Below are 23,855 nucleotides of genomic sequence, written 5' to 3' on the forward strand. Positions count from 1 at the left end.
AATTAAATGAAGGTGTAGAATACAATGCCATCATTACAAACTCTGACTGTTAGGGAAACCATGGGGCTGGCTCAAAAGGAAAGGGGAAAAGCTAGATTGATACTGACTTGCCCATCACGGTGGGGGCAGGATGGCTGTGCCCCAGAGCTAGCGACTGAGGACACAAGCTGTGTGCTGGGCGCTTTATGTCTGCTCTAGACACCAGGTAACCCTCTTCCCTGGGCCTGGCCTCACTGGCTGCCCCCAGTACCACTGACTACTCCAGTGTGTCTATCTGCCTGTGGACCTCAGCTCCCTGCTTCCTGGATCATCCTTTCCCTGGCTTCCCTTTCTCCCCACTGGATGATCTGCTCCCATTAGCAGTATGACACTGATTCTGCCTCATGTTTCCCCAGAAAATTAAAGAGATAACCTACATGCACTCAGAAGGCATCCTGGCTGGAGAGTTGAAGCATGGCCCCCTGGCACTGATTGACAAGCAGATGCCTGTCATCATGGTCATCATGAAGGATCCTTGCTTTGCCAAATGCCAGAACGCCCTGCAGCAGGTCACAGCCCGCCAGGTGAGGCCTTCCGCCAGGCTGGGTCACTTCTCTCCTGTTCTCTTCCGTTCATGCCCACCTCACCCACTGTTGGCCAGTACCAGCAATGAGTGTTCGTTCCTGCTGGTGAGCAGGTGTAGGCACACACTTCTAGGATCCCTCACGCATGGTGCACATTCAGAAAGGGACTGGCCAGCCTGCAGCCATGCCCACAGAAGCTCCTAGGTGAGGCCCAGTGATCCAGATGACCCGGAGGGGTCCTGGATCCGAAACATGAGACCAAAGGAGGTCTGGTGGAGATCCCTGGAGAGCAGTTCTGATACTGGCCACCCAGAGTTAGATTTAGGTGAAGGACTCTGTCCTCTACAAGACCACCCTCAACGTCAGCCACCAACTGCAGTCTTTCAGCTTCCCAGCCCACCCACATTTCTGACCAACTGGATCCAAATTCAGGAGTTTCCATTACTGAAACCGCCCCCCACCTCCAGTTTCATTAGTCCACTAGAACTTGGAAAACACAGGCTGCTTCCTCTGCCCCAAACAGTCTTCCCACCTTTCTTCCAGCAGTTGGCCTCTCATCATTCAGGTCTCACTACAAATGCCTCCTTTTCAGAGAACCTCTCAAACCTTCCCACTGTCTCCCAATCATGTTACGGGGTTTTACTGCCATGGTGACATTTATCGGAAATTCACTGCTATTTATTGGTTTGCTTATTGACATTTTAGTTTTCCTACCACTTGACTATGAGCCCCTAGAGTAAGGGGTAAGAACTCCTGCTCTTTGCAAGGCACACTGAAGCCACTCAATAAATGGGTGCTGAATTAATGCAGCAGGAGGGTGCCCCACCACCACAACCACGGAAGCATAGGAACCTTTTTGACAAAAGCCTCCAAACTCTTTGACCTTTACACAAATCAGATACCTCACCTGACCCATAACTCCAGCAAAGACAAAAGATCACTGTTATTATTGCAATACGTTGATCTTAGAAACTCTGCTGTGTGTGACGGATTGCTCCTTTCAGAGATGACCGGCATCTGTGATCACATTTCTCTGTCTTAGGGTCGCCCGATTATACTCTGCTCCAAGGACGACACTGAGAGCTCCAAGTTCGCATATAAAACGATCGAGCTGCCCCACACCGTGGACTGCCTGCAGGGCATCCTGAGTGTGATTCCACTGCAGCTCCTCTCCTTCCACCTGGCTGTACTCCGAGGATATGACGTACGTCTAAAAATTGCACCTCATCCAGCAAAGGGGAGAGACATAATCCCAGAGTTCCATTTGGCTCTTAAATACTTATTGGGTATAAATATTCATAAGGGAAATATTTTCATTTAAAATAATTTTTTAAAGTAACTCTTATCCCCTGAAAACAACGACAGGAACTGCAAGATGTGTGAAGACCGTATTAAACCATAAGCTTCTCACCCAGAGGCAATTTGATGAGCAAATTTAATATCTTAGTTTGGTCTTTTCCTTGTGCCTGTAAATTTTTTAAGATTTTTTGAGATAATATCAAGGATGAAATTTCACAACTTTCTTTTTAATACATTACAAGTGTATACAAGTTCTGAGATCTTGAACTTGTAAGCAGCATTTGATCATTGCACAATATTCCACACAGTCTTATAGATTTTTACAGTGACTTAATCAGTCTTCTATTGGTTAAACTGTTTCTAATCTTTTGGAATATCTGCATAAATAACAAATGCAGTGAATTATCTTTGTGCATATGTACATCTTCCTCCCATATTAGAAAATTTATCCTCAATCTAGCAAATCATTCAACATTTTGGGATTCCTATTTCAATTTCTGTTCCAGAAAAGAACCAATTTATGATCTCACCAGGAAGTGTGTGTGCAGATAGAAGTTTTATTACAATTTTATTCTGAGGAGCTTTAAAAAATACATATCAACACCAAAAACAATATAACAAACATCCGATGGTACATACATCATCCATCATTGACATTTGTTTCTTCTCTTCTTTAATGTTATTGTAAACAAAATAAGACCCTGTAGATAAATTTGAAGCGCACTTCACCATCCTCAGTCACATTTCCTTCCCAAGCCCCACCCTTAACCAATATTTTAGTGTGTGTACTTCCAAGAAAAGTGAATTTTTAACAGTACAAACTGAGCTAGCTGTTTTTAATAGCATGAATCATATCCTTTTAATAGTGTTAACACTGCATGACACATATCAGGTGCACCATTAACGTTTACTGTATAAACATAATTGTTTCTCGAATAAGAAATCCCTTCCAAGATGCAGGTCTCAAGGAGCTCATGGTTGGAGGTGCCCAGGAATGTTCATCTTCCTATTGTAAAGTACTTTGAGAGCTGGCTTTACAACACTGTGTTGCTGAGACCTGTGGGTCTGAGCAGCTACTTTCTGTTGTTGTAGGTTGACTTCCCCAGAAATCTGGCCAAGTCTGTAACTGTGGAATGAGGACGGAGAGGAGACCACTGCCACCTTGAAGACCTGTCCCAGTGAAACCGAGTGGGAAGAAAAGCTGGCGTTGGGCGTGTTCTCAGTAGATCCCGATAGAGCTTGACAGCTTCGATGTGCCTTGTACCCAAGTGCTTTGCTTACAGCAGGTAGTCTTTTCTCTGTGTCCTGAAGTTGCCAGAGGAGAAGGGAATCATTGTTTACACATGGGGATCTGAGCAGACTCTTCCAATACCGTGCAATAGAGATACAGCTCTCTTCAGAGTAACTGTGAACCTTTTTTAACCAACACTAGTTAAAGACAAAGTATTTATAATGACAGTTGTATAGCTTTTAAGTTATTTTTCTAGTATGTGGCTTTCTGTAAAAAACGGTGCCCTCGGGCACCCAGCCCCCTGGCAGGGAATGTTCATCTCAGATCTGAGTGCCAGGCATTGCCCCTCTGGACTCCTTTCTCCTGTCCCATCCTCTCTTGGCTGCTACTGAGTCCTGTGCCCTGACCTCGGGGAAGCTCCCTCCCACCATCTTCCTATGCCTCCATAGGTCTACCACACCGCAGCTCTTTTCAACAGTGTCTTCTCATCTAAATCTCTCTGACTGTCCAACTACTCTTTCATCTCATCATGGTTCTTTTTCAGCCCAGGCAGCATTTTGGTCCCTGCTCCTGCCCATAGTAAAAACAGCCCAAAAAATCCCATGCAAGAGAATAGTTTCAAGTGGGCTACCTTGCCCTCTATTTAAAAGCATGCACAATCAAAGTACTATGCAATTTTAAGACAATAAATAACAGTAAAATTTTGTGTGTGTATGTTAATCTTGTTCTTTTTGTGTACATATTTTTTGAGGGCTCCTCAAAACAAACTGAGCAGTAACTCATGGGGGCGGCCCTGTTTCTTGGTAGCCACTGGCATTGTCCCCATACCCATGACCTGTATGCTTCTAGAAGGAAAATGAGGACTGTGTTAGGGTGGAACAAAATGCAGGAGGTTTGGAACTCTGGAATGAGAATCCACTCGACAGATGTTGGAGGGGGTTGGGCCACGAGATGCTGCTTGAGATGGCTGCCCAGAGCCTGCACACAGCATACAGAGGTGAAACTCAAGATTTGTACTTTTTTCTCCAATGATCCTATAAAGTTGCCAATTTTATTAATAGAATCAGGCAGGAAGATAGAAAGCCAGAGAGGCAGTTCTGCAGTTGGAATTTGGCTCCCTATGAAAGTGCTATCCCAGATAGCTTGAATGGTGTCTTCATGGCAACTAAGTGATATGTGGGGCTATAGAATACCATCAGATCTTAGTTCTGAATTACCTGTGGGCTATTCAGTGACTTTTCCATCTCCTTCTAGGCTCTCCCCTATATAACGGAGGTTGGAAACCGGGGGACTACATTTCCAGTTAAATTCCACCAGTGAGAAGCACTCCTGGGAGATTTGAAAGTTTAGAAATTGTATTATTCATTGAGAAATTCATATCACTTATTTCTGCTCTGGCAGAAGCAGATAGGGGGGTCCTATTGTGGCCCTCAGCACTGATACACCCACTATGGCAGTGCTCCGAAAACTCACCCATCACTCGGTGCTCCACACTGCTGGCCACCAACAGAGGCTTCTTGTGGCTCCTCCAGGATCCCACTTCTGAAGAGCTGGCAGGAACCCGAGGGGCCCTGATGGCCTTCTCAGACCTTCCTTCTGCCCTTCTTACAAATAAACAAGGGTGTAAGTTCTGCTGGAAATGCCTGCTCTGGTTTCTGTCCTCCTGACCAAACAATGATCAGAACAACTTTTGAGGTTAGGAGACTACAAACTAGCCAGAACATCTTTATCTGAACAGGAACCAGAAAAATGTATTTCATCCTTCACTCCTGAGGTGATGACTATCCTCACTTCCATACTAATTGATCCCTTGCTTTTCTTTATAGTTCTGTTTATCATATTCACATAATAATATTCAAACAAAATTACTACCTAGTCTTGAAATCAGAGGACAAGCACACACCAGCCATGCAGGAAGAGCAGCACTGCCCCCGCTGGGCAGAGGCTCCCAGGGGAGGTGAGCAGAGCAGTCCTGGGGCACGGTCTGACTTCTGTTTCTCCGGGAGGTGACAAGGCCCTTTCTGGGGAACTTGCAAGCCAAACCACGAGTGGGTTTGAGAAACAGGGCCCTCCACAGACTGAGGTGTCAGCCAGGTGCTGGACATGCAGCAGAAGCCGGGTCAGTGAGAGTGGCTGCTCTGTCTTCTCTGCTCCTGAGCCCACCGTGGTCTACTTCCTGCTCTCGGGGAAAAGCTGAAAACCCCTGTGAGTGATGTGTGTGTCCTCAGCAGAGCCTAAGAGGAGAGACCCTCCTTACACATGGTCAAGACAAGGCAAGCGCTGGTGAGAATCTGGGCCAGTTCTCCTGAGCATTCTATCCTCAAGTAAAGAAGGTGACCTGATGGAAATGGGGGTCTTGGTGATGACAGGCCATGTGGTTCAGCTGCCCTCCCCATCAGCAGCAGAGCTGTCATTCTGGGGTCACCTTTCATCTTCCTCCAGGAAGTCCCACCTCATCGCTCATCTCTCTTGCTTCCTGTCTCACAGTCTTCTGAATTTTCTTTTTTGTTCTAGTGGAGCACATCCTTCTTGAGTAAAGATGCTGGGAGGTAAATGTTTTGAGGCCTAGCATGTCTAGAAATGACTTTATTACTCACACTTGATTGAAGGTTTAGCTAATTATATAATTCTAGGTCAGATAAAAAGGTTTCTTTCAGAATCACAAAGGCAACAATCCCTTGTCATGTTCTCAGTATTGCGGCTGAGGAGTCCAAAGTCCCTCTGGTACGCCTGTGTCAGTGACCTCCTTATTTCCTTCCTTTTGGTCCCTATGTTATCAAATATCACAACAAGGTGCCTTGGATCTCTCTTCATTCAGTGTTGACTTCAGTCTGGTTACTCATAACTGTCAGGTCTGGATGTTCTCTTGAGTTACTTTCTTGTAGACTTCATTTTGCTTCTCAAGCCTTTCAGAGGTGAAGCTGTTGGAGCATATATCTCAGGGGTAGAGATTTTGACTACAGAGGTCACGCTACTAGAATGACCTGTAATTTCTTATCCTTTCTATGATTCATCTTAGCTTTTTGTGCTACTAATTGGGAGGTTTCTTCAGTTTTCTCTCCCAACCTGTCTACTACCAAGATTTTTCATTTCTTCCAAACGATTTAATTTCCAAGAGCTCTTTTTTTTTTTTAGCTCTGATACGTTTAACTAAAGCCCAAAATTTATTCATATGTCCATAATTTGTCTCTAATTCCCTTTTCCTATTCAAGGACATCACATGTCTCCTTCTGGCTATGATAGTTTCTCAGACTTCCTTTGTTTTTTATTACTTTGACAGTTTTGAGGACTATTGGTGGATATTTTGTAGAATGTCCTACATTTGTATTTGTCTGATGCTATTCTCATGGTTCTCATTAAGACTGGTGTTCTGTGTTTTGGAGAGGAAGACTCCAGAAGTAAAATGCCATTCTCATCATTTCATATCAAGGGTACATACTGTCAACATGTCTTATCACTGTGATGTTAAACATGGTCATCTGACCGAGGCAGTGTTTGTCAGATTCTCTATTCCCCAGGGCTTTCTGGGGAATCCGCTTTCCATACTGAACTCTTTATTTATTTATTTTTAGGTTTTTATAAGCTCCAATTTTACTGACAGCATGAATAAGATATTGTATTTGGAAAACCTCAGTGAAAGACAAGGGAGACACAGTATTGTAAAGTAATTAGCCTCCAATTCAAATTAATAAATTTTTTAAAAAAACAGACAAGGGAGAAGCAAATTTTTGAGAAAATGGCTTAGATTTAGAAATCAGACAACCACCACCACATAGTGGTCATCTCTATGATGAGCCATTCTCTTCATTTCCAATGTTAATGAGAATTCAGTCACATGCCAAATTTCTTATCAGATATTTTGAATTAGGTTAAAGCAAACACAGAAAACAATACAAACTGAAATCTAAGCATTAGTTCTAATGTCTACATAATATAAAAATGAAATACACAACGTTATTCACAACTCTCATACTGAACTCTTTAGAAGTAAGCCACACCATGGCTAATTCATTTCAATGTATGACAAAAACCACTGCAATGATGTAAAGTAATTAGCCTCCAACTAATAAAAATAAATGAAAAAAAAAAAAAAAAGAAGTAAGCCACAATGCCTACCCCACATTTAAAGAGTAGGGAGTTATGCTTCACCTCCATAGGGGGGACGTATCCACATAAATTATTTGGAATTCAGTACAGATTTGTCTGTTCTTCCCCACTTTTTTGTTGTTAAATCATCTATTTCTATTACTGTGAAACTCATGGATGTTTATCTTCATACTCTGAGTCACAGCCTAGAACCAGGTTACTTACTTTGTTGTTCAAATTTTCCAGCGATGGCTACTGGGACTCCTTCAGTGGGCTCCTGTGGCACGCCCCCTTGTTTGCGGATGTGCTGCGGAAGCACTTCCTGTCTTGCCTACAGCCTGCTCTAGGCTCATCTTGGATATTCCCAGACCCTGCCCTAGAATCAGCCATTGCTCTAAGGACCCCTGGTTTCCTTTATTTGAGAATGGCATTAGAAACAAGACTTAGGCTTTGAGTGTCTTACTCCCAGGATGTCATCACTTCTAAGCCATCTCAGCTGAGAGCACAAGACATAGTTTGTGTGCTGAATTTTTTTTAATGGTGGTTCTTGTTTCAAGGAAGCAATATTTTTTCATATCCTCTGAAGCCTGCAAAGATTTTTTTTTTTCTGTTGGAATTTCCTTCTCTCTACATAGCCTGTTTTTCTATTTAATTTGTCTTAGTTTTCTTTGCCATATGACCATGGACTGTTCAGTCAGATTCAAGGTAGGTGGAACAGTCTTGGGCACACAGTGGCACTTATTTTGACGCTGAGATTCACCACTGGTCAATGTGGTAGGGGACTTGTGGGCAGATGAGGGGTCAGGCCTTTCCTTTAGTCTTCAGGGTTGGTCAGACTTGCAGAAAAGTTTTCTAGTCCCTTGCGTTTGAGCAAGGGTCCAGTAAATGGTACTCTGGGAAATACCTGGAAGAGGAGGGCTGGGGATCACTGCATTCAGTCATGGGGCCATGGGTTCCCCATTCTCATACAGCTCCCATACTTTCAGCTATGCCCCCAGCTCAGACACCCTGTTTCTTACCACTGGAAAGTAAAATCCAGACTTCTGCCTTTCCCAGCTGTTTTCTACCCTTTCTCTTTCCATGTCCTCATATGAGGCTGACTGACCAGCACAGGGGTGGGAGCAAACTATTAGAGTCCTCCTATAGGGGTTTTTCAAACTTGATTTGAGACAGAGGGCCATCCCCTCGGGTGGTGGGAGAGCAGAAGGTGAAATGGGAAGAAGGAAGCTGACACAGAGGAATGGGATGGGACAGAGGGCCTCCCTCTGGCTGCCAAGGCCTCACCCCAGCTCTCAAGCCTGCAGTACAGAGACCAGCTTTACCCCTGCGATCCCTCAGATGCTACGGCGCAGGAAACTCCCTCCATTGTCCCCTTTGGCTTAAATGCAGTGTGGCTTTCTATAACACAACGAGACAGTATTGACTTGAACCCTCTGGCACATCTCTGGTCCTGGTAAGGGCTGGGGAGAAGACAGAGGAGGGCTTAGGGGAGTGGAGGGAGAGCAGGCCATGGAGGGGGAGACTGAAAGCCCACTCCACATGGAACCAAGGCTAAGATAAGCTAATCCCTTGCCCACAGGACCATAACTGAAGTGGAGAGCCTGACTGGAACCCAGGCGAAGAGGCCCATGTGGGATGGGGAGGTGGGCAGTGTCTGCAGCATCCAGGGCAGGGAAGGGCAGCCAGAAACAGATTCTAAAGGGCCTCCTCATGGGCAGGCCAAGGGCAGAAGTCCCCAGTCAAAAACCAAGCCAGGTTTTCCTCTCTGACTGCTCCTCTCTCAGCCCTACACCCTATCTCCAAGACCCAACAATTCCACGTCTGAACTGAGCTGAACTGATCATCCCTAAAAATTCACTTGTGGCTCCTGGTAATTATCTCCCCCCGCCCTCTACCTTGACCTCTGGCAACCACTAATATGACTTTGCTTTTCCCAGAAGGTCATATATACGGAATCATATGTGGTCTTGTGTTTGGTTTCTTTCACTTACTGTTTTTAGTACTTTTGCCTGTTGTGCACGTGCCATCAGGCCAGCTGTCAGGCAATATCCTACTGCATGGATATACCACAGTTCCTTTCCATTCACTGAATTATGGACACATGGGTTGTTCCTAGTTTTTGACTGTTTTGAATAAAGCTGATATGAACATTCTTTATGTGAACATGCTTTTATTTCTCTTGGGTATATAGCCAATGATGGGATTGCTGGGCGATATGACAGGTATATGTTTAATGTCATCAGAAACTATCAAACTGTTTTTCAAAGTGGATAAACCAGTTTGCTTTTCCACCAGCAGTGTATGAGAGTTCCACAACATTGCTAACACTCGCTATTGTCTTTTTTAATACAGCCATCCTATTGGGGTGTGTAGCGGGGTGTGTAGCGGGGTGTGTACTGATAGTGGGTTGTAAATTAATTTGCATTTTCTTAAAGTTTTGAAACAATTTTAAAATCAGTTCCTTCCTCTTGACACCTGCTGCCTGGGACCCAGGCCAGCTGTCATCTCTTACAAGGGCTGTAGCAATAGCTCTTTAATTGGCCTTGTGATCTTAAGTCCCTCAACCCTGAAACTTCATGTGCCTTAATGATCTTTCCAAAACAAACATCCCATCACATTGCTCACTTCCTTTCTTAATACTCCACAGCAGCTGCCCATTACCTCCATAGTCAGGTCTCCACCCTGTGATGCCCCAAGGCCCAGTAGGAAAGGGGTGAGTGAAGTCGCAGGCAGAAGTGGGTAATAGGGAGTTAAGACTGTGGTGAACTAGGGTCTCACCCAATGGGGCAGCTGCCACTCAGTTCCAGCTGAAACTATGGGAATGTGAGCCTCACGTTGCCAGAGCTCTAACTATTAGCCAGACAGTGAAACCAACAATTTGAGAGTTTTCAAGGTGAAAGCTCCCAATTTTTAAATGTTGGCAACTAAAAAACATAGAAACCTAGAAAACTCTCAGGGTTAAACATGGCACTTAGTGAGCTGAAGCCAGCCTATGGGCCTCCAGTCACCCATGCCAGTCCACCCACCTCAAAGCCCCCATAACTTTCCAGTATCCCTTCTCAATCTCCAACAAGAATAGCTGACGTGTGGTTCCCTGAACACAGTATGCAGGTCTTCACCTCAGAACCGCTGGGTCTGAATGCTCTATCTGCCTAAAGCACTGGCCCAGCATATTCCTGCTGGCTTTCCATCCTCAGCTGAGGCTTCCTCTTGTCCAGGAGGCCTTCCTCAACTGCTTTTCCCCACCTGGCAGGCTAGATCAGCTGTCAGTCATGCCCATATGTTCCCCTCTCCCCCATCCCTGCAGTTCTCAACACACTTGTGGCAGAATCTTCTCACTTGTTAGCCTCCACTGGAATTCTGTACACTCTTCCAAGTACAGGCCAGCTCCCTGACCCCTATCCTGTCACTTCAGCTGTGTCCATAAATGTTCACCGCACGTCATAAGCCAGAAAAAAGCAGAATCCTTTCAGAAAACTACATGACATGCTCTCCTCTGATGTGTACAATGATTTTTGGAACTCACTTTGCATGGGGTGATTGCTGCAAAGTCAGGACTGCAGTGTATCTGAGAATAGGTGCTCCTTTCTAATCTGAGAGGAATTAGAATGCTCCTTTGTAAACCAAGAGCTCTGAGAGCCAGACCTCATTAGTTTCCCATAATCCTTGATGGTGGCAACTGTTGCTTCCTATTTTCTGTTGTGCATCCAGAACAGGTAGCAGTATGTTGGGTGTGGGCAGGAGCCTATCAGGCGGGCCCTTATCAGTGCAGGCAACACTCAGGAACGACAATTTCAAACACGGATGGGCCATACTTAGTTTTAGAAAACTCGCTCTGGTAGCCAAGATGGGGGTGGCCTAAGGGGAACTCTGTACCTGGATCCCTTCCTCGACACTACCCCTCTTCTGAGGGCCTGGTGCCCCCAGCCTGGCCCTGGCTCACAGGCTTGCCAGCCTCCCCAATTTCTGCCACTCCTCTCGGAGCCCCTTAGCCCCTTAACTTCCCCATTTGCAGAGTCCTGCTCCTTCCCTCCAGTCTGGCCCTTGCCCTGGCCACCGTATGAGGGCTGTTTCTCCTTTACAGTTCACAAGTCTCCCCATCCCCAAAGTCCTCCCACCCCACCCACTGACCTCCGAGATCTTCCCCAACGGGTCCAGCCTTCGTGCCTCACTTCTAGCTTTGCTAATGGAAACACGGATCTGACAACAACTCTCCCATCATTTCACACCTTCAGACCTGCTGGAACCAGATCCAGAGGCTAGCTGGGGGACATGCCTCTGAAGGTCACTGCCAACAAATCACAGGTCCTAAGGGCACTCCCTTCCCTCCATCTATGACTCTGCCATTCTCCTCTGAGAAGCCCAGGAATGATCCTTTGTAAAACTACAGCTCTGACAGCCAGACCTCCTGAGTCTCCCAAAATCCTAGATGGTGGCAATTTTTGTTCCAGAGGCTTGAACTCTGCTCCAGGCGTCCTCCCCTCTGTCACTGACCTGCCGGGCCCAGGTGCCTACACATGGCCATCTTCTCCCACGCCTCGGCTTCTGGCAGCAACCCTCAAACTCCTTCCCAGTGAGCAAAGGAATCCAAGGTCCGTTCCTCTCGTCTCCACGTCCTTGCCGCCTCCGCCTCGCAGTCCTGGACGCCAAGGCCCCGTCGCCCTGGCCCTCCCCTCATGGACCTTCTCCGCCTTCCTCCAGACCGACTCGCTGCTGTCAGTCTGCACCTGCAAGCCCAGCGGCCAGGCTTTCGGTCCCGTCAGTCCCCTTCTCCATCGCCTCCCAGCGCGGTGTTCGGCCGCCGCATCGCGGGCGCCTGTAGAGCTCAGTCTGCGCGCCGAGCCGGGCCTGCGTCAATAAGACGCAGAGCGATCGGCAGCGCGGCCGCCGAGCGCCGCTCTCCGAAGAACTGGTCAACCAGCGCCGGGCTGGCCCCGCCTCTCCTCCGGAGCCGCCCGGCAGTAGCCCCAGCCCCGCGCGCGCGCGATTGGCCGCGCCCGCCCAGCTTCCCGCGCGCTGATTGGCCGGCGCACGGATCGGTCAGGCCGGGCGCCGCGGCGGCGGCTGCAGCGGAGGAGAAGCAATCCAGACCGGAAGGGTCCTAGGCGCCCCGGCGCCCCTCACACCCTTTGCGGCGGCGGCGACGGCGGCGGCGGGGCGGAGCGGAGCAGAGCGGGGCGGGGCGACCGGCCGAGCCCGGGGCAGCGGAGCCGCGAGCAGCTAGCGCGCTGCGCCGCCAGTCCGCCCGCCTGCCCTCTCCCTCTGGCGCGGCGGCGGGGAGGCGAGGTGAGCCCGGCGGGCGGGTTAGGCCCAGCGGGGACTCTGGGACCGAGCCTCGCCGGGGAGGGGCGGCGGGAAGGCCGCGGGGCCAGGCTCTGCGGGGCCAGGGGGGTGCGGAGCGGGAAGACCGAGTTCTGTGGGCCGACCGGGGTCTGCGGGGTGCTGGCGACCCCGGCCGCAGCCCCTCGTCCTCCAGGCTGCCGCAGTCACCCCCTTACGCCCGGCTGTCCTCGCCCCACAGCTGCGGGCTCGCTACCCGCTCTGACCCGGCAGACCTGCTGTAGGGTCTGTGGGCGCCCCCTCCCCCGCCCCGATTGTTTGGCACCCAGCTGCATACCTCCTCCCGGATGCTCAGAAGCCTGGGATCTGATTGCTGCGACCTTGGCTAAGGCACTGATCCTTGCTGTTCCTCTGTTTTCCCCTCGGCAAAGTGGGGGAAATGTCTCCCCTTTTTGGACAGGGTTGTTGTCAAGCTCTATGAATGTGTGTGAAAGCCCCTGGGCAGGAGCCCGCCCGGTGCACACTTGTGGAAAAATGGGCGGGATACTGCTCCTTGCTGGTTTGAGTGTAGCAGAGTCCGCCCAGAGTCCTCCATCCTCGTGCTCCCCAAGTGCCTTGTCATTGCATACTCAGTGCCCAGCAGTGCCTGAGCGGGCCCTGACCAACTCACCCCCGACAAGTCCCCCAACCCGGAGCACTGGTCTCCTAACCACCCATCTTACTGGCCTTGAACATTCAGCCCTGTTTACCTCAGGACCTTTGCACTTGTGTCCAGTGATTGGAGTTGCCTCGCGGATCTTTGCACAGCTGACTCCTTCTGGTCCTTCTCCTCACATGTTTCAATTTACAGAATGCTGTTCTTGACCACCCTTTTTATTCCTTTAGTCATTCTGTCTCATTACGTTAATTTTCTTTCCAGTATCTGGTTTGAAACTATTCTATTGATTTGCGTGTTTATTTTGTCTCTCCCATTAGGATTATAGCTTTATGAAAACAGGTAGTTGTCTGATTTGTCCACTGCTTTATCCCCAGTGCTTAGAAAGCACACAGTAAGTATTCAGTAATATTAGTTAAGTGAGTGAATGAATGAATGAATGACCCTGCCACCCTGTTGCCTCTGCTTTCTCTGTTTGTTTAGTGACTTCTGACTAACTTGTGAAACTTGTATGCAGATGGTAGGTTGCTTTAGTTTTGTGAAACATTTTAATGTCCTTGACCCCTTTATTTGGTAACTATCAGAACAAGCTGTAATATAAAATCTGACATTTTTATAATGTTTTAGCTCCAACTTCCTTCCTCTCATTCAGGACAAATTGACTGAATTCTACATTATCTAGGTCAGCTTTCTGCTCAGCCCTGGGGACACAAAGGCAGTAGCAACAGGGTCCCTTCCTCCAGAGAGCCCAAGAGCCCCGTAGAGAAAGCAGACATGCAGACAGCGCTCAGACAGCTTGCTGGAGAGGAGGGGCTGTGCTGTGGGAACTTGGAGGAGGTGGTGGTGCTTGGCTGGTGCTGGAGTTGACTTGAATGGCGATGAGAAACTTGTCAGGTCTAGGGGAAGGCAAGAAGTGGGGAAGGGCAGGGTGGAGGGGGAGCTTCAGCCCAGCCAGTTCAGTTCAGTCACTCAGTCGTTGCAACTCTTTGAGACCCCATGGACTGCAGCACGCCAGGCTTCCTTGTCCATCACCAACTCCCAGGGCTTGCTTAAACTCACGTCCATCAAGTCGGTGATGCCATCCAACCATCTCATCCTCTGTCATCCCCTTCTCCAATATTCAGCCCAATATTGGGGTCAAAAATCAGCCTGTGGGGCCAGGTGTGAGAGATCGGAGTAGTGGAGACCCTTGAGAACCAGACGCCACTTACCCAGCAATTTTTAGAAAGAAGTCAGAACTTGAGATTTGTATCTGTACTCTCTTCATTTTTAATTATTGGCAGTAGCTTATTTTAAAATGTTTTCAGTGCTATGAGCCAAGCAAATGCAGACCTCATTCAGTTTTATTTCAGGATTGTCGGACTCCGGACTTCAAGGCATGTTGTTTAGGAGGGAAGAGTTGCAGTGAACTAGAAAGGTAGCTTAAGACTAGGGGAGCTAGGCCTTATTTGTCCAGGAACTCTCTTTTGTCACTGGAGCCCTGTGATAGCAGCTAGGAAGCCTGCTAGCCTCCACTTTCTACACAGGAGGAAACGGAGGCTCCTAGAGTTTGGGCAGTCTGTTTTGTAGCAAGCAGCTGGAAAGTGAAATTTGAACCCAGGTCTCCCACAGATCAGCATTCTTTCCTGAGTCCCTTAGGTCTGAGTATTTTCTTTGGCTCTTAATTTGTTCTGGAAGAATAAAATCCAATCTAGATAACATTTCCCTTCATTTAACCTTTTTTTTCCCCTTCAAAAGGATCCTACAGGGTTAAAGACAATCCTATTTTGGCATAGTCGTCTCTGAAGAGTGTTGATTTTCCTGAGTTTCTTGAGGAGAATCCACTCCTGAGAACTTAATTTTCAGGGTGCCGCTTTGAATAATTTGTTGACAGATTAAAATGTGTTTATTTGGCCTTCCTAAATAAGTGTTAGAGGGTACACCTCAATTTGTCTGTTTAAAATAAAATGTCTTAACTTTCTGGATAGAGAAAAGTGCAGATGATGCAATTACTAGTGAGTAAACCAATTTATTTCATGATATGTGAGGTAAAACAAAACCACATTTTTTCCTTAACATTGTCGATTTGGCAGTAGGAGGGCATGGCAGCGCACTCCAATATTCTTGCCTGAAGAATCCCATGGGCAGAGGAGCCTGGCAAGCTTCAGTCCATAGGGTCGCAAAGAGTTGGACACAACTGAAGTGACTAACACACATGCACGCACAGCTGTTTCTGATCTAGTTATACTTGGTTAAGAAGGTGACATTTTTACATAATTGTCCTTAAGAATTATTAAATTTGTATTTGGCCTTTTGTGATTGTATGAACTAGTTTCAACAACAGTCTTTGTTATAACTGTTTATTATGAGAAATTTCAAACATGTAGGAAAGTGAACAGAGTAGTATCCAGCTTCAGCAATTACTAACTACTGGTCAACCTTGTTCATCCCTGACCTCATGCCTACAACTCTCATACACACACACACACACTGCACTTTTATTTTCAAGCAAATCCTAACTATCATGTCATTTCACCCATAAATTTTTCAGTTTATGTCTGAAAAATTTTTTAAATAAGAATTCTTTTAAACTTGGAAAAGCAGTAATTAGTCATTCTGTAATATCAAATAGCCAGTTAGCATTCAAATTTCCAGTTGTCTCATAGATTTTATAGTTTCTTCAATAGTTTCTTCCTTTGGAATCCAGATACAGATAAGGACCATTTATTGTGTTTGGTTGATAGTATCTTTTAATCTGTAGATCCCTCTTTATTTCTGTTTTTCTTTTCCATGTAGTTTATTTGTTTAAGTGATAATATTTCTGTTATTTGGATTTTACTGATTGTACCTCTGCAGTGTAATTTCTCGTGTTTCTCTGTATTTCTTGAAAATTTGTAGCTGGATTTAGACAAGGTTTGGTTGGATCCAGGGAGCCTTCTTAGGTGGATTGTGCGCTTCCTCTAGAGGCAAGTAATCTTGCTTGACTCACACTATGATGTTAGCCACAGTTGATACACCATGCCTGGACCCTTTGATTCATTAAAAGGCCAAATTATCTGGGGGGACAAGTTTGTGTATCTTTTGCACAGCAAGAATTCATTTTTTATAAAGTACTGTGAGTCTTTTCAGATTTTATATTGGCCTTTGGATTGCCAGTTAAAATATTTTTCACTGGTGCCTCAAATCCTCTTTGGAAAATGTTGGGGTATAAATTAATAGACATGAAAATAATCAGCAAGAATAGTCTCAATTTTAGCATAGGAATTCCTTATAGCTAAGGAAATTTACTAGATATTTGAAAGTGGAATTTAGCAAAATCTGATTTTCTTTAATCTCATTTGGTTTTTTGGTTCATTTTCTTGGTTTTGGATTTTATAAAATATTCTACTCCCTCTTTCTCCTAGCTAATTTTACCTAAGAACTTTTCTTAAGTAAAGACTACATACTCTAAAACACTTCAGGCATAATAAAAATAGATTCTAAGGATATATGAATTACAAATGAGGTCGGTTTTTTTTCCCCCTCCTTTGTGGCTCAGATGGTAAAGAATTTGCCTACAGTGCAGGAAATCCCGGTTCAATCCCTGGGTCGGGAAGAACCCCCGGAGAAGGGAATGGCAACCCACTCCAGTATTCCTGCCTGGAAAATCCCAAGAACACAGAAACCTGAAAACAACTGAGCAGCTTACTTAACACTTTCAGGTTTTCAAAAGCAAGGTGTTAATGTTAACTCTCTTTATGTTAAGTAAATTCTGGCCTGTTTTAAGGTTGTTATTTGAAGTATTTCCATACCTGAATTATTTGCCATTAGGAGAATGAACAGTGTGAAAACCACCTGTTAGTTTGTCTTTCTATAGGCCAGCATAGGAAAAACCTGGGGATTTGGTTTAAAAACATATTTTTACTTAGAACAATTTGTTTAAAAAGCATAGCTCCACTCCCTACAATGATTCTGAGAGAAAGAATAAGAATAATTGCCTTTAAAACAACTCCTTTTCCTTAAAATATATATGTTTATACATACACATATGTTTCTACAGATTTGTAAATAATTTAATATGTTACACTATTTGAATATTGTGTATCTAAATTGATGCTGCTACTAGTTTGATTTCAGAATATCTAGGCTTAAGGATGCAAACCAGATAGTGAATCCCCTAGCTCTGATTCTGGAATCAAATCTGTTTTTCTAACTCTTAGCTCTCAGAAACATAGCTACTATTATATGTTGTAAAGTGGATGACTTCTAAAAATTTCATGACACATCATCTATCTGCCACACCCTAGAATGAAAAGTAAATTCTGTGCCTTGCTTCCTGTCGTATTGTTCATGGAGGTGCTCACCAGTATGAACCATGTCAACCTTTGCACTTACCAGGTTTTAGTTCACATTTTCAGAATGCAGATGTTTGTTTGGAACAAGCAGAATGGGTGTGGTAGTATCTGTTCTGAGGTCGGCTAAGGTGAAACCATGGCCTGTGCTGAGCACTGCACTGGCCGTCCTCTGAGGTTGACTCTGCAGTTATCCCCGCTCTACGGGTGAGTTTAGGCACTTGCCCGGGTTCACTCACCCTCACCCCAGAGCTGCCTTACACTTACCGTCCCATTTAGTTTTCCTTTAACAAGTATTTACTGGGCACGCACTGTGTAATTAGCAGAGGACTGGGAAATAGAGGAGCTCACAGAGCAGAAGCAGAGATAGACTTGCAAGGCAAACGAATACAGATTGTGGGGCCCAGAAAAGGGGGGTGCCTGGCACAGTTGGAAAGGAAGGCCTACTGAGGGAGACTTGCAGGAAAAGCAGGTGCTTGCCCTGGACTTAGGAGGATGAAGTTTGGCCAGGAGCACAGAACGGGGAGGGAAGTCATATCAGGCAGAGACCTGAAGGTGTGCAGTAGCTGGTCTGCTGCTCCCAGGGGGGTTGATAATGCTTGAGAGTGAGCCAGAGGCCCTACAGAACTCCTCTGCTGTTCGCAGGATTACAATTTTACTCTTTTTTTTCCCCATTTATTTTTATTAGTTGGAGGCTAATTACTTTACAATATTGTAGTGGTTTTTGCCATACATTGACGTGAATCAGCCATGGATTTACATACATTCATCCTGATCCCCCCTCCCACCTCCCTCTCCACCCGATCCCTATGAAAAGGATTTATGATTATACCACCCTTATGTTTGAGTTCCTTCAATAGTGACCGACTGTGTTAAGAGTAAAATTCTAGTGCTCAGGGCTGGTGCACTAGAATTTTGCTCTTAACACAGTCGGTCACTATTAAAGGAACTCAAACATAAGGGTGGTATAATCATAAATCCTTTTCAACAGATCTCTTTTAATTCTTATTTTGCAATAATTACAAATCCTAAGAGGTTGCAAAAATAGTTCAGAGAGGTCCTGTGCCCCCTTCACCCAGTTTCCCCCGACGGTTGCGTGTTTATGTAGCTATAGTACGATACCAGAACCAGGCAGTTAGTATTGGTACAATGTTCGTATAGTTCTCTGTCGTTTTATCACATATGGAGGTTCATATAACCACCGCCATTGCCATCAAGGTACTGAACTATTTCATCATCCCAAAGATCTCCCTGTACTACCCCTTTATAACCACACCGCCCCGCTTGCCCCCCCCATCCATAACCCCTGGTAACCACTAATCTGCTCCATATCGCTGTAATTTTTCATTTTAGGGATGTTGTATACATGAATTATGGACCTTTTGAAATTGGCTTTTATCACTAAAATTGTCACTAAAATTTCATAATGCCTTATGACCTACCCAAATTGTTGTTGAGTATCAATAATTCAATCATTTTTAGTGCCGGGTGGTAGTCCATCGTATGGATGGGTGTACAGCAATCTGTTTAACCATTCACCCACTGAAAGACATCTGGATTTCTTCCAGTTTTGAACTATTACATATATAACTGCTTGAGCATTCGTGTAAAGGTTTTCATGTGCTCAGACCATGGATTGGAGGTATCAGGAATGGAGGCTGGGAGAGCACTTTGGCTGCTGGTGTGTCTTGGGCACAATGAGGCGTTTACTCGCAACACTGGGTATCAGGGCTGGAGGTGGGGAGACTGATGGCTGCAAGGGGCCAGTAGGAGATATTCTTGCTAGACGCTTAGGATCCAACTGTGAGTAACATGATAGCCAACTACTAGCTGTTATTCTGTGTCTTAGTATATGCCATGACTTAAGAACTGATGTTCAAAAGAGTGGCTCTGAGATGCTGTGAGGTTTTTGGTTATTCAGAAAAGATAAAGTTGTGCTAAGATCCCTGGAGAAGGGAATAGATACCCACTCCAGTATTCTTGCCTGGAGAATTCCATGGACAGAGGAGCCTGGTGGGCTACAGTCTTTGGGGTTTCAAAGAGTCAGACACGACTGAGCGACTAACACACACACAGGCATACTATTTTTAATGAGAATAAAGTAGGAAAAAAAGAACAATTTGATTAAAACTTTTAGCAGCAAGCATTGAAACGAAGAAGGTGATTGTGAAAATCTGCTTTTAATCACAGCAGTCAGTTCATTTAAATATTGAATGCCCTGGGTATTCTGAAGCATTAGTGTAATTAAAGGTTTGATTCTGTGGATCACTGCATTATCTTCATCATCAGAAGAAAAGTGTCTAGGTGGGTTGAAGCCAACAAGATGTGAAGGCCTGTATTATTTTGTCCTGGTCCTAACTAGCCCTTTGACAATCACTTTACTTTCTAAGTAAAATTAGAGGTATTCCAATACTGTATTGGGAAGAGCATGGATATTGTACTCAAATACACCTCAATTCAAATCCAGGCTATGCTGCTCTCCAGCTGAGAATCTGGGCGAGTTCCTTCCTGTCTGCAAGTTGTTTGCTCATTTGCAGGGTGAGGATAGTACCCTGAATCTCACAAGCTGTTCAGTTCAGTTCAGTTCAGTTCAGTCGCTCAGTCGTGTCCGACTCTTTGAGACCCCTTGAACTGCAGCACGCCACGCCTCTCTGTCCATTACCAACTCCCGAAGTCCACCCAAACTCATGTCCATTGAGTCGGTGATGCCATCCAACCGTCTCATCCTCTGTCGTCCCCTTCTCCTCATGCCTTCAATCTTTCCCAGCATCAGGGTCTTCTCAGATGAGTCAGCTCTTCACATCAGGTGGCCAAAGTACTGGAGTTTCAGCTTCAACATCAGTCCTTCCAATGAACACCCAGGACTGATCTCCTTTAGGATGGACTGGTTGGATCTCCTTGCAGTCCAAGGGACTCTCAAGATTTTCTCCAACACCACAGTTCAAAAGCATCAATTAATTCTTCAGCACTCAGCTTTGTTTATAGTCCAGCTCTCACATCTATACATGACCACTGGAAAAACCATAGCCTTGACTAGACGGACCCTTGTTGGCAAAGTAATGTCTCTGCTTTTTAATGTGCTGTCTAGGTTGGTCATAACTTTGCTTCCAGGGAGCAAGGGTCTTTAACTTCGTGGCTGCAGTCGCCACCTGCAGGAGGATGTGTGTAACTGTGTGCTGGGCCTGGCCCTCCTGCCTCCCTGTCTCTTCTGGTCTGCCTCAGATCCATTCTCTGTGAAGGGGTCAGGGTGACCATTCTTCAGCTTTTTATTTAAAGCGTTTAGTTTTTAAAATGTGAAATATGTGCATAGGTGAAAGAAAAAAAATGTTATAATGTCTGGAATGCAAGTCTCATTTTCCACTGTTTCTCTGCACTTGCTAGTGTGTTGGCTGTGTTTGTGTATTTTTCTGTACAACGGCATTTACTGCATGTACTCTTCTTTGACTTGTTTTATTTCCTGATACATCTTAAACATCTTTCCATATCAATGCCTAAAGTCCCTGCATTGTTAATGGCTTTATTATGCTTTGATGCCAGAATTTATTCAGTCGTTCCAAGGGTACTTTTTAGATTATTTCTAGTTTTTTGCCTGTTACAAGCAGTGCTGTAAACATCCTTGCACAGTTGTCTTTGCATCCTTGTACATGTATATTTGTCAGGTGCATTTATATAGAATTGTAGTTGCCAGGTTAGGAGTCATGCAGATTTTTCCTTAGAGATTACCTATTTTACTTCCAAATAGTGTTTTACTAATTTATGTAACTTATACTAATTTATGCTCACTAGTATATGTGAAAGTACATGCTTTGTCACAGCTAGGTTGTTACTTGCATACAGGTCTTGCCTCCTCCAGGAAGCCTTCCTCTGCATCTGCCTCTCACTCATGCATTCCACTTGTTCTCTCCCTCTGCACACCACTCTGCTGACTTCTGCCATGCAGACAGCGCATACCCCCAGGACACTTCCTGTATGGTATGATAATTATGTGTTGGTGGTTTGGAGGGAAAGGATTGTCTGATTAGTACTCCATGGTTTCCTTGGTGGCTCAGAGAGTAAAGAATCTGCCTGCAATGCTGGAGACCTGGGTTCGATCCCTGGGATGGGAAAATCCCCTGGAGAAAGGAATGACAACCCACTCCAGTATTCTTGAATGGAGAATTCCATGGAGAGAGGAGCCTGGCGGGCTACAGTCCATGGGGTGGCAAAGAGTTGGACATGACTGAGCGACTGACACACACACACACACACACACGCTCACGCACATACACACACACACGCTCACACTCACAAGGACACACTCACACATGCACTCACACACTCACACTCGCTCAGACACAAACACACTCGCACTCACACACACTCACACCCTCAGACACACACTCTTTCTCTCACACACACACATTCTCACACTCACACTCACACATACACACACACTCACACACACACACACACCCCTCATGTTTGGTACACAGCAGGCTGTCAGGAAGTGTTTGTTGGGAGAACTCTGTAGTAACTAGTAGCTGACATCTCCCCAAGACTCACACTATATGCTCTCCACTGTTGTTTCCCATTTAAAATGTTATAACTGTGTAAAGCTATGGTGGAAAGCTGTGCTGTGCTGTGCTAAGTCACGTCAGTTGTGTCCAGCTCTTTGTGACCCCATGGACTGTAGCCCGCCAGGCTCTTCTGTTCATGGGATTCTCCAGGCAAGAGTACTGGAGTGGGTTGCCATGCCCTCCTCTAGGGGATCTTCCCGACCCAGGGGCCAAATCTGTGCCTCTTACATCCCCTGCATTGGCAGGCAGGGTCTTTACCACTAAGCCCCAGAAAGCTATAGTTAGAGCTAATTTTTTTATTTAGAAAAGTTAATCAGAGATTTAATACTATGTTTACAGGACCTGAATTGTTTATATTTAGAATACTAGAGGTAGAGAAAATATTTTGAAGCATTTCTTACTCCAGGCTCTAAATAGATAGGAATGTTCCTCCTGCCTAATGTTTGTTCATAGAGTGGGTAGATTTTACTCCAATATCCTGTAGGGGATACTACAGGAGTCTCCAATCTTGAAGAAATAGAGTTTTTCAGTTAGAGCAATTCATTTGACAAGCATTCATCAAAGCAGCATGTTAAGTGGGGAGGGTGTGGACATGAGGCAGTTGCCTTTAGCAAAGGCCACGCCACTTCCTAACCTGGAGGCATCCACTCACCACACTCAGGTCTGTAAGCGCAGAGTGTATCCGCCTAGGAGCTTTCTCAGGGGATCATTGGTTGGCATTTAATAATGTCATATGAGAGGGAAGACAGGCCCTCCCTCCCTTTGAGGAGCTCCTCCCCTGGCAGAGAGGGGCAGAGGCAGACCTACCGAAGCCGAGTGACAGGCAGCGGGTCTCACTGCTGGGCGCCGAGGTGAGGAGCCAGCCCCTGCTGGGGGTGGGAGTCAAGTCAGGGACGCTGCCTTCCGTGTGTTGGTAATGTGGGTGCCTGAAGAAGTCTTACACTGCTCAATTTGTAAATTGTCTTCTGAAACCTGGTTGATGTCCATTTTGTCTGTGACTGTTTCTTTTGTTTGTTGTTGTTTTTTAGTAGTCTGAGTAGTGTCTGACTCTTTGTGACCCCTTGGGCTGTAGTCTGCCAGGCTCCTCTGTCCATGGGATTTTCTAGGCAAGAATACTGGAGTGGGTTGCCATTTCCTTCTCCAGGGGATCTCCCAACCCAGGGATTGAACCTGAGTCTCCTGAATTGGCACGTGGATTCTTTATTGCTGAGCCACCAGGATCACGAGGTCCATTTTGTTGAAATACGTCTCAGGAGTTGATTTCATTAACAGTTAATTTGTATGTTTTCTTCTTTGGGCTTGGGGTTCTTTCTCTTGCTCTCATGAAGCCCAGGCTTGGCAGAGGAGGTGGCCCTAACAGATTCTTTGTTAAGTGACTTTTTTTTTTTCCTGCCTGATAAGGGCAACTTATTTTAATTTAAAAATTATTTAAAATCTTGAGATGAAATTGTATTAATTATTGATCTAATGATGTAATATAGGGGGCTTCCCTGGTGGCTCAGATGATAAAGAATCTGCTTGCAATGCAGGAGACCAGGGTTTGATCCCTGGGTTTGGAAGATTCCCTGGAGAAGGGGATGCCTATCCACTCCAGTGTTCTTGTCTGGAGAATTCCGTGGATAGAGGACCCTGTGGGCTACAGTCCATGGGGTTGCAGAGTTGAACACAACTAAGTGAGTAACACAATGATGTAATATACTTCCCAAATTCCCAAAAGCTAATCTAACACTGTACCAGTCGGAGTATGGGTTACAACAGCTGTAGCAGAGAGATTTCCAGAATTATTCAACATGATCTAGATTAATTTATGCCAATCTCAGTGTGGACAGGTGGACCAGAATGGCCCAGCTCTGTTCCACACCGGCATTCAGGACT

The 23,855-nt window shown here is 45.6% G+C and overlaps 2 protein-coding genes and 1 long non-coding RNA gene across 8 annotated transcripts in view; 2 read left to right on the forward strand and 1 right to left on the reverse strand.

Moving 5' to 3' along the window:
* Positions 1 to 3,799, forward strand: part of GFPT2 (glutamine-fructose-6-phosphate transaminase 2) — a 43,490-nt gene extending 39,691 nt beyond the window's left edge. For both annotated transcript variants that reach the window (XM_070460506.1, XM_020914853.2), the window contains 3 exons: positions 396 to 563; positions 1,606 to 1,767; positions 2,955 to 3,799. In XM_070460506.1, the coding sequence (XP_070316607.1) occupies positions 396 to 563; positions 1,606 to 1,767; positions 2,955 to 2,999 (375 nt within the window). In that variant the 3' untranslated portion in view covers positions 3,000 to 3,799. The remainder of the gene's footprint in view (positions 1 to 395; positions 564 to 1,605; positions 1,768 to 2,954) is intronic.
* LOC110151463 (uncharacterized) lies at positions 2,400 to 12,117 on the reverse strand. Of its 2 annotated transcripts, none has more exons than XR_002318083.2 (3): positions 11,674 to 12,117; positions 4,567 to 4,697; positions 2,400 to 3,167 (listed from the first exon to the last, which is right to left on the reverse strand). It is a non-coding gene; the product is annotated as an uncharacterized lncRNA (long non-coding RNA). The 2 variants fall into 2 exon arrangements; XR_002318082.2 differs by having other exon boundaries at positions 4,567 to 4,694; positions 11,674 to 12,114.
* A 100-nt stretch (positions 12,118 to 12,217) lies between these two features.
* MAPK9 (mitogen-activated protein kinase 9) overlaps positions 12,218 to 23,855 on the forward strand; it is a 67,065-nt gene continuing 55,427 nt past the window's right edge. For 3 of the 4 annotated variants that reach the window (XM_070460553.1, XM_070460574.1, XM_070460563.1), the window contains exon 1: positions 12,218 to 12,465. The gene's annotated coding sequence lies outside the window, so the exon portion shown is untranslated. The remainder of the gene's footprint in view (positions 12,466 to 23,855) is intronic. The other variant, XM_070460546.1, reaches the window with a different exon arrangement.

Source organism: Odocoileus virginianus, chromosome 3, assembly GCF_023699985.2.
Source record: "Odocoileus virginianus isolate 20LAN1187 ecotype Illinois chromosome 3, Ovbor_1.2, whole genome shotgun sequence".
In the NCBI taxonomy this organism is placed as follows: Eukaryota; Metazoa; Chordata; class Mammalia; order Artiodactyla; family Cervidae; genus Odocoileus; species Odocoileus virginianus.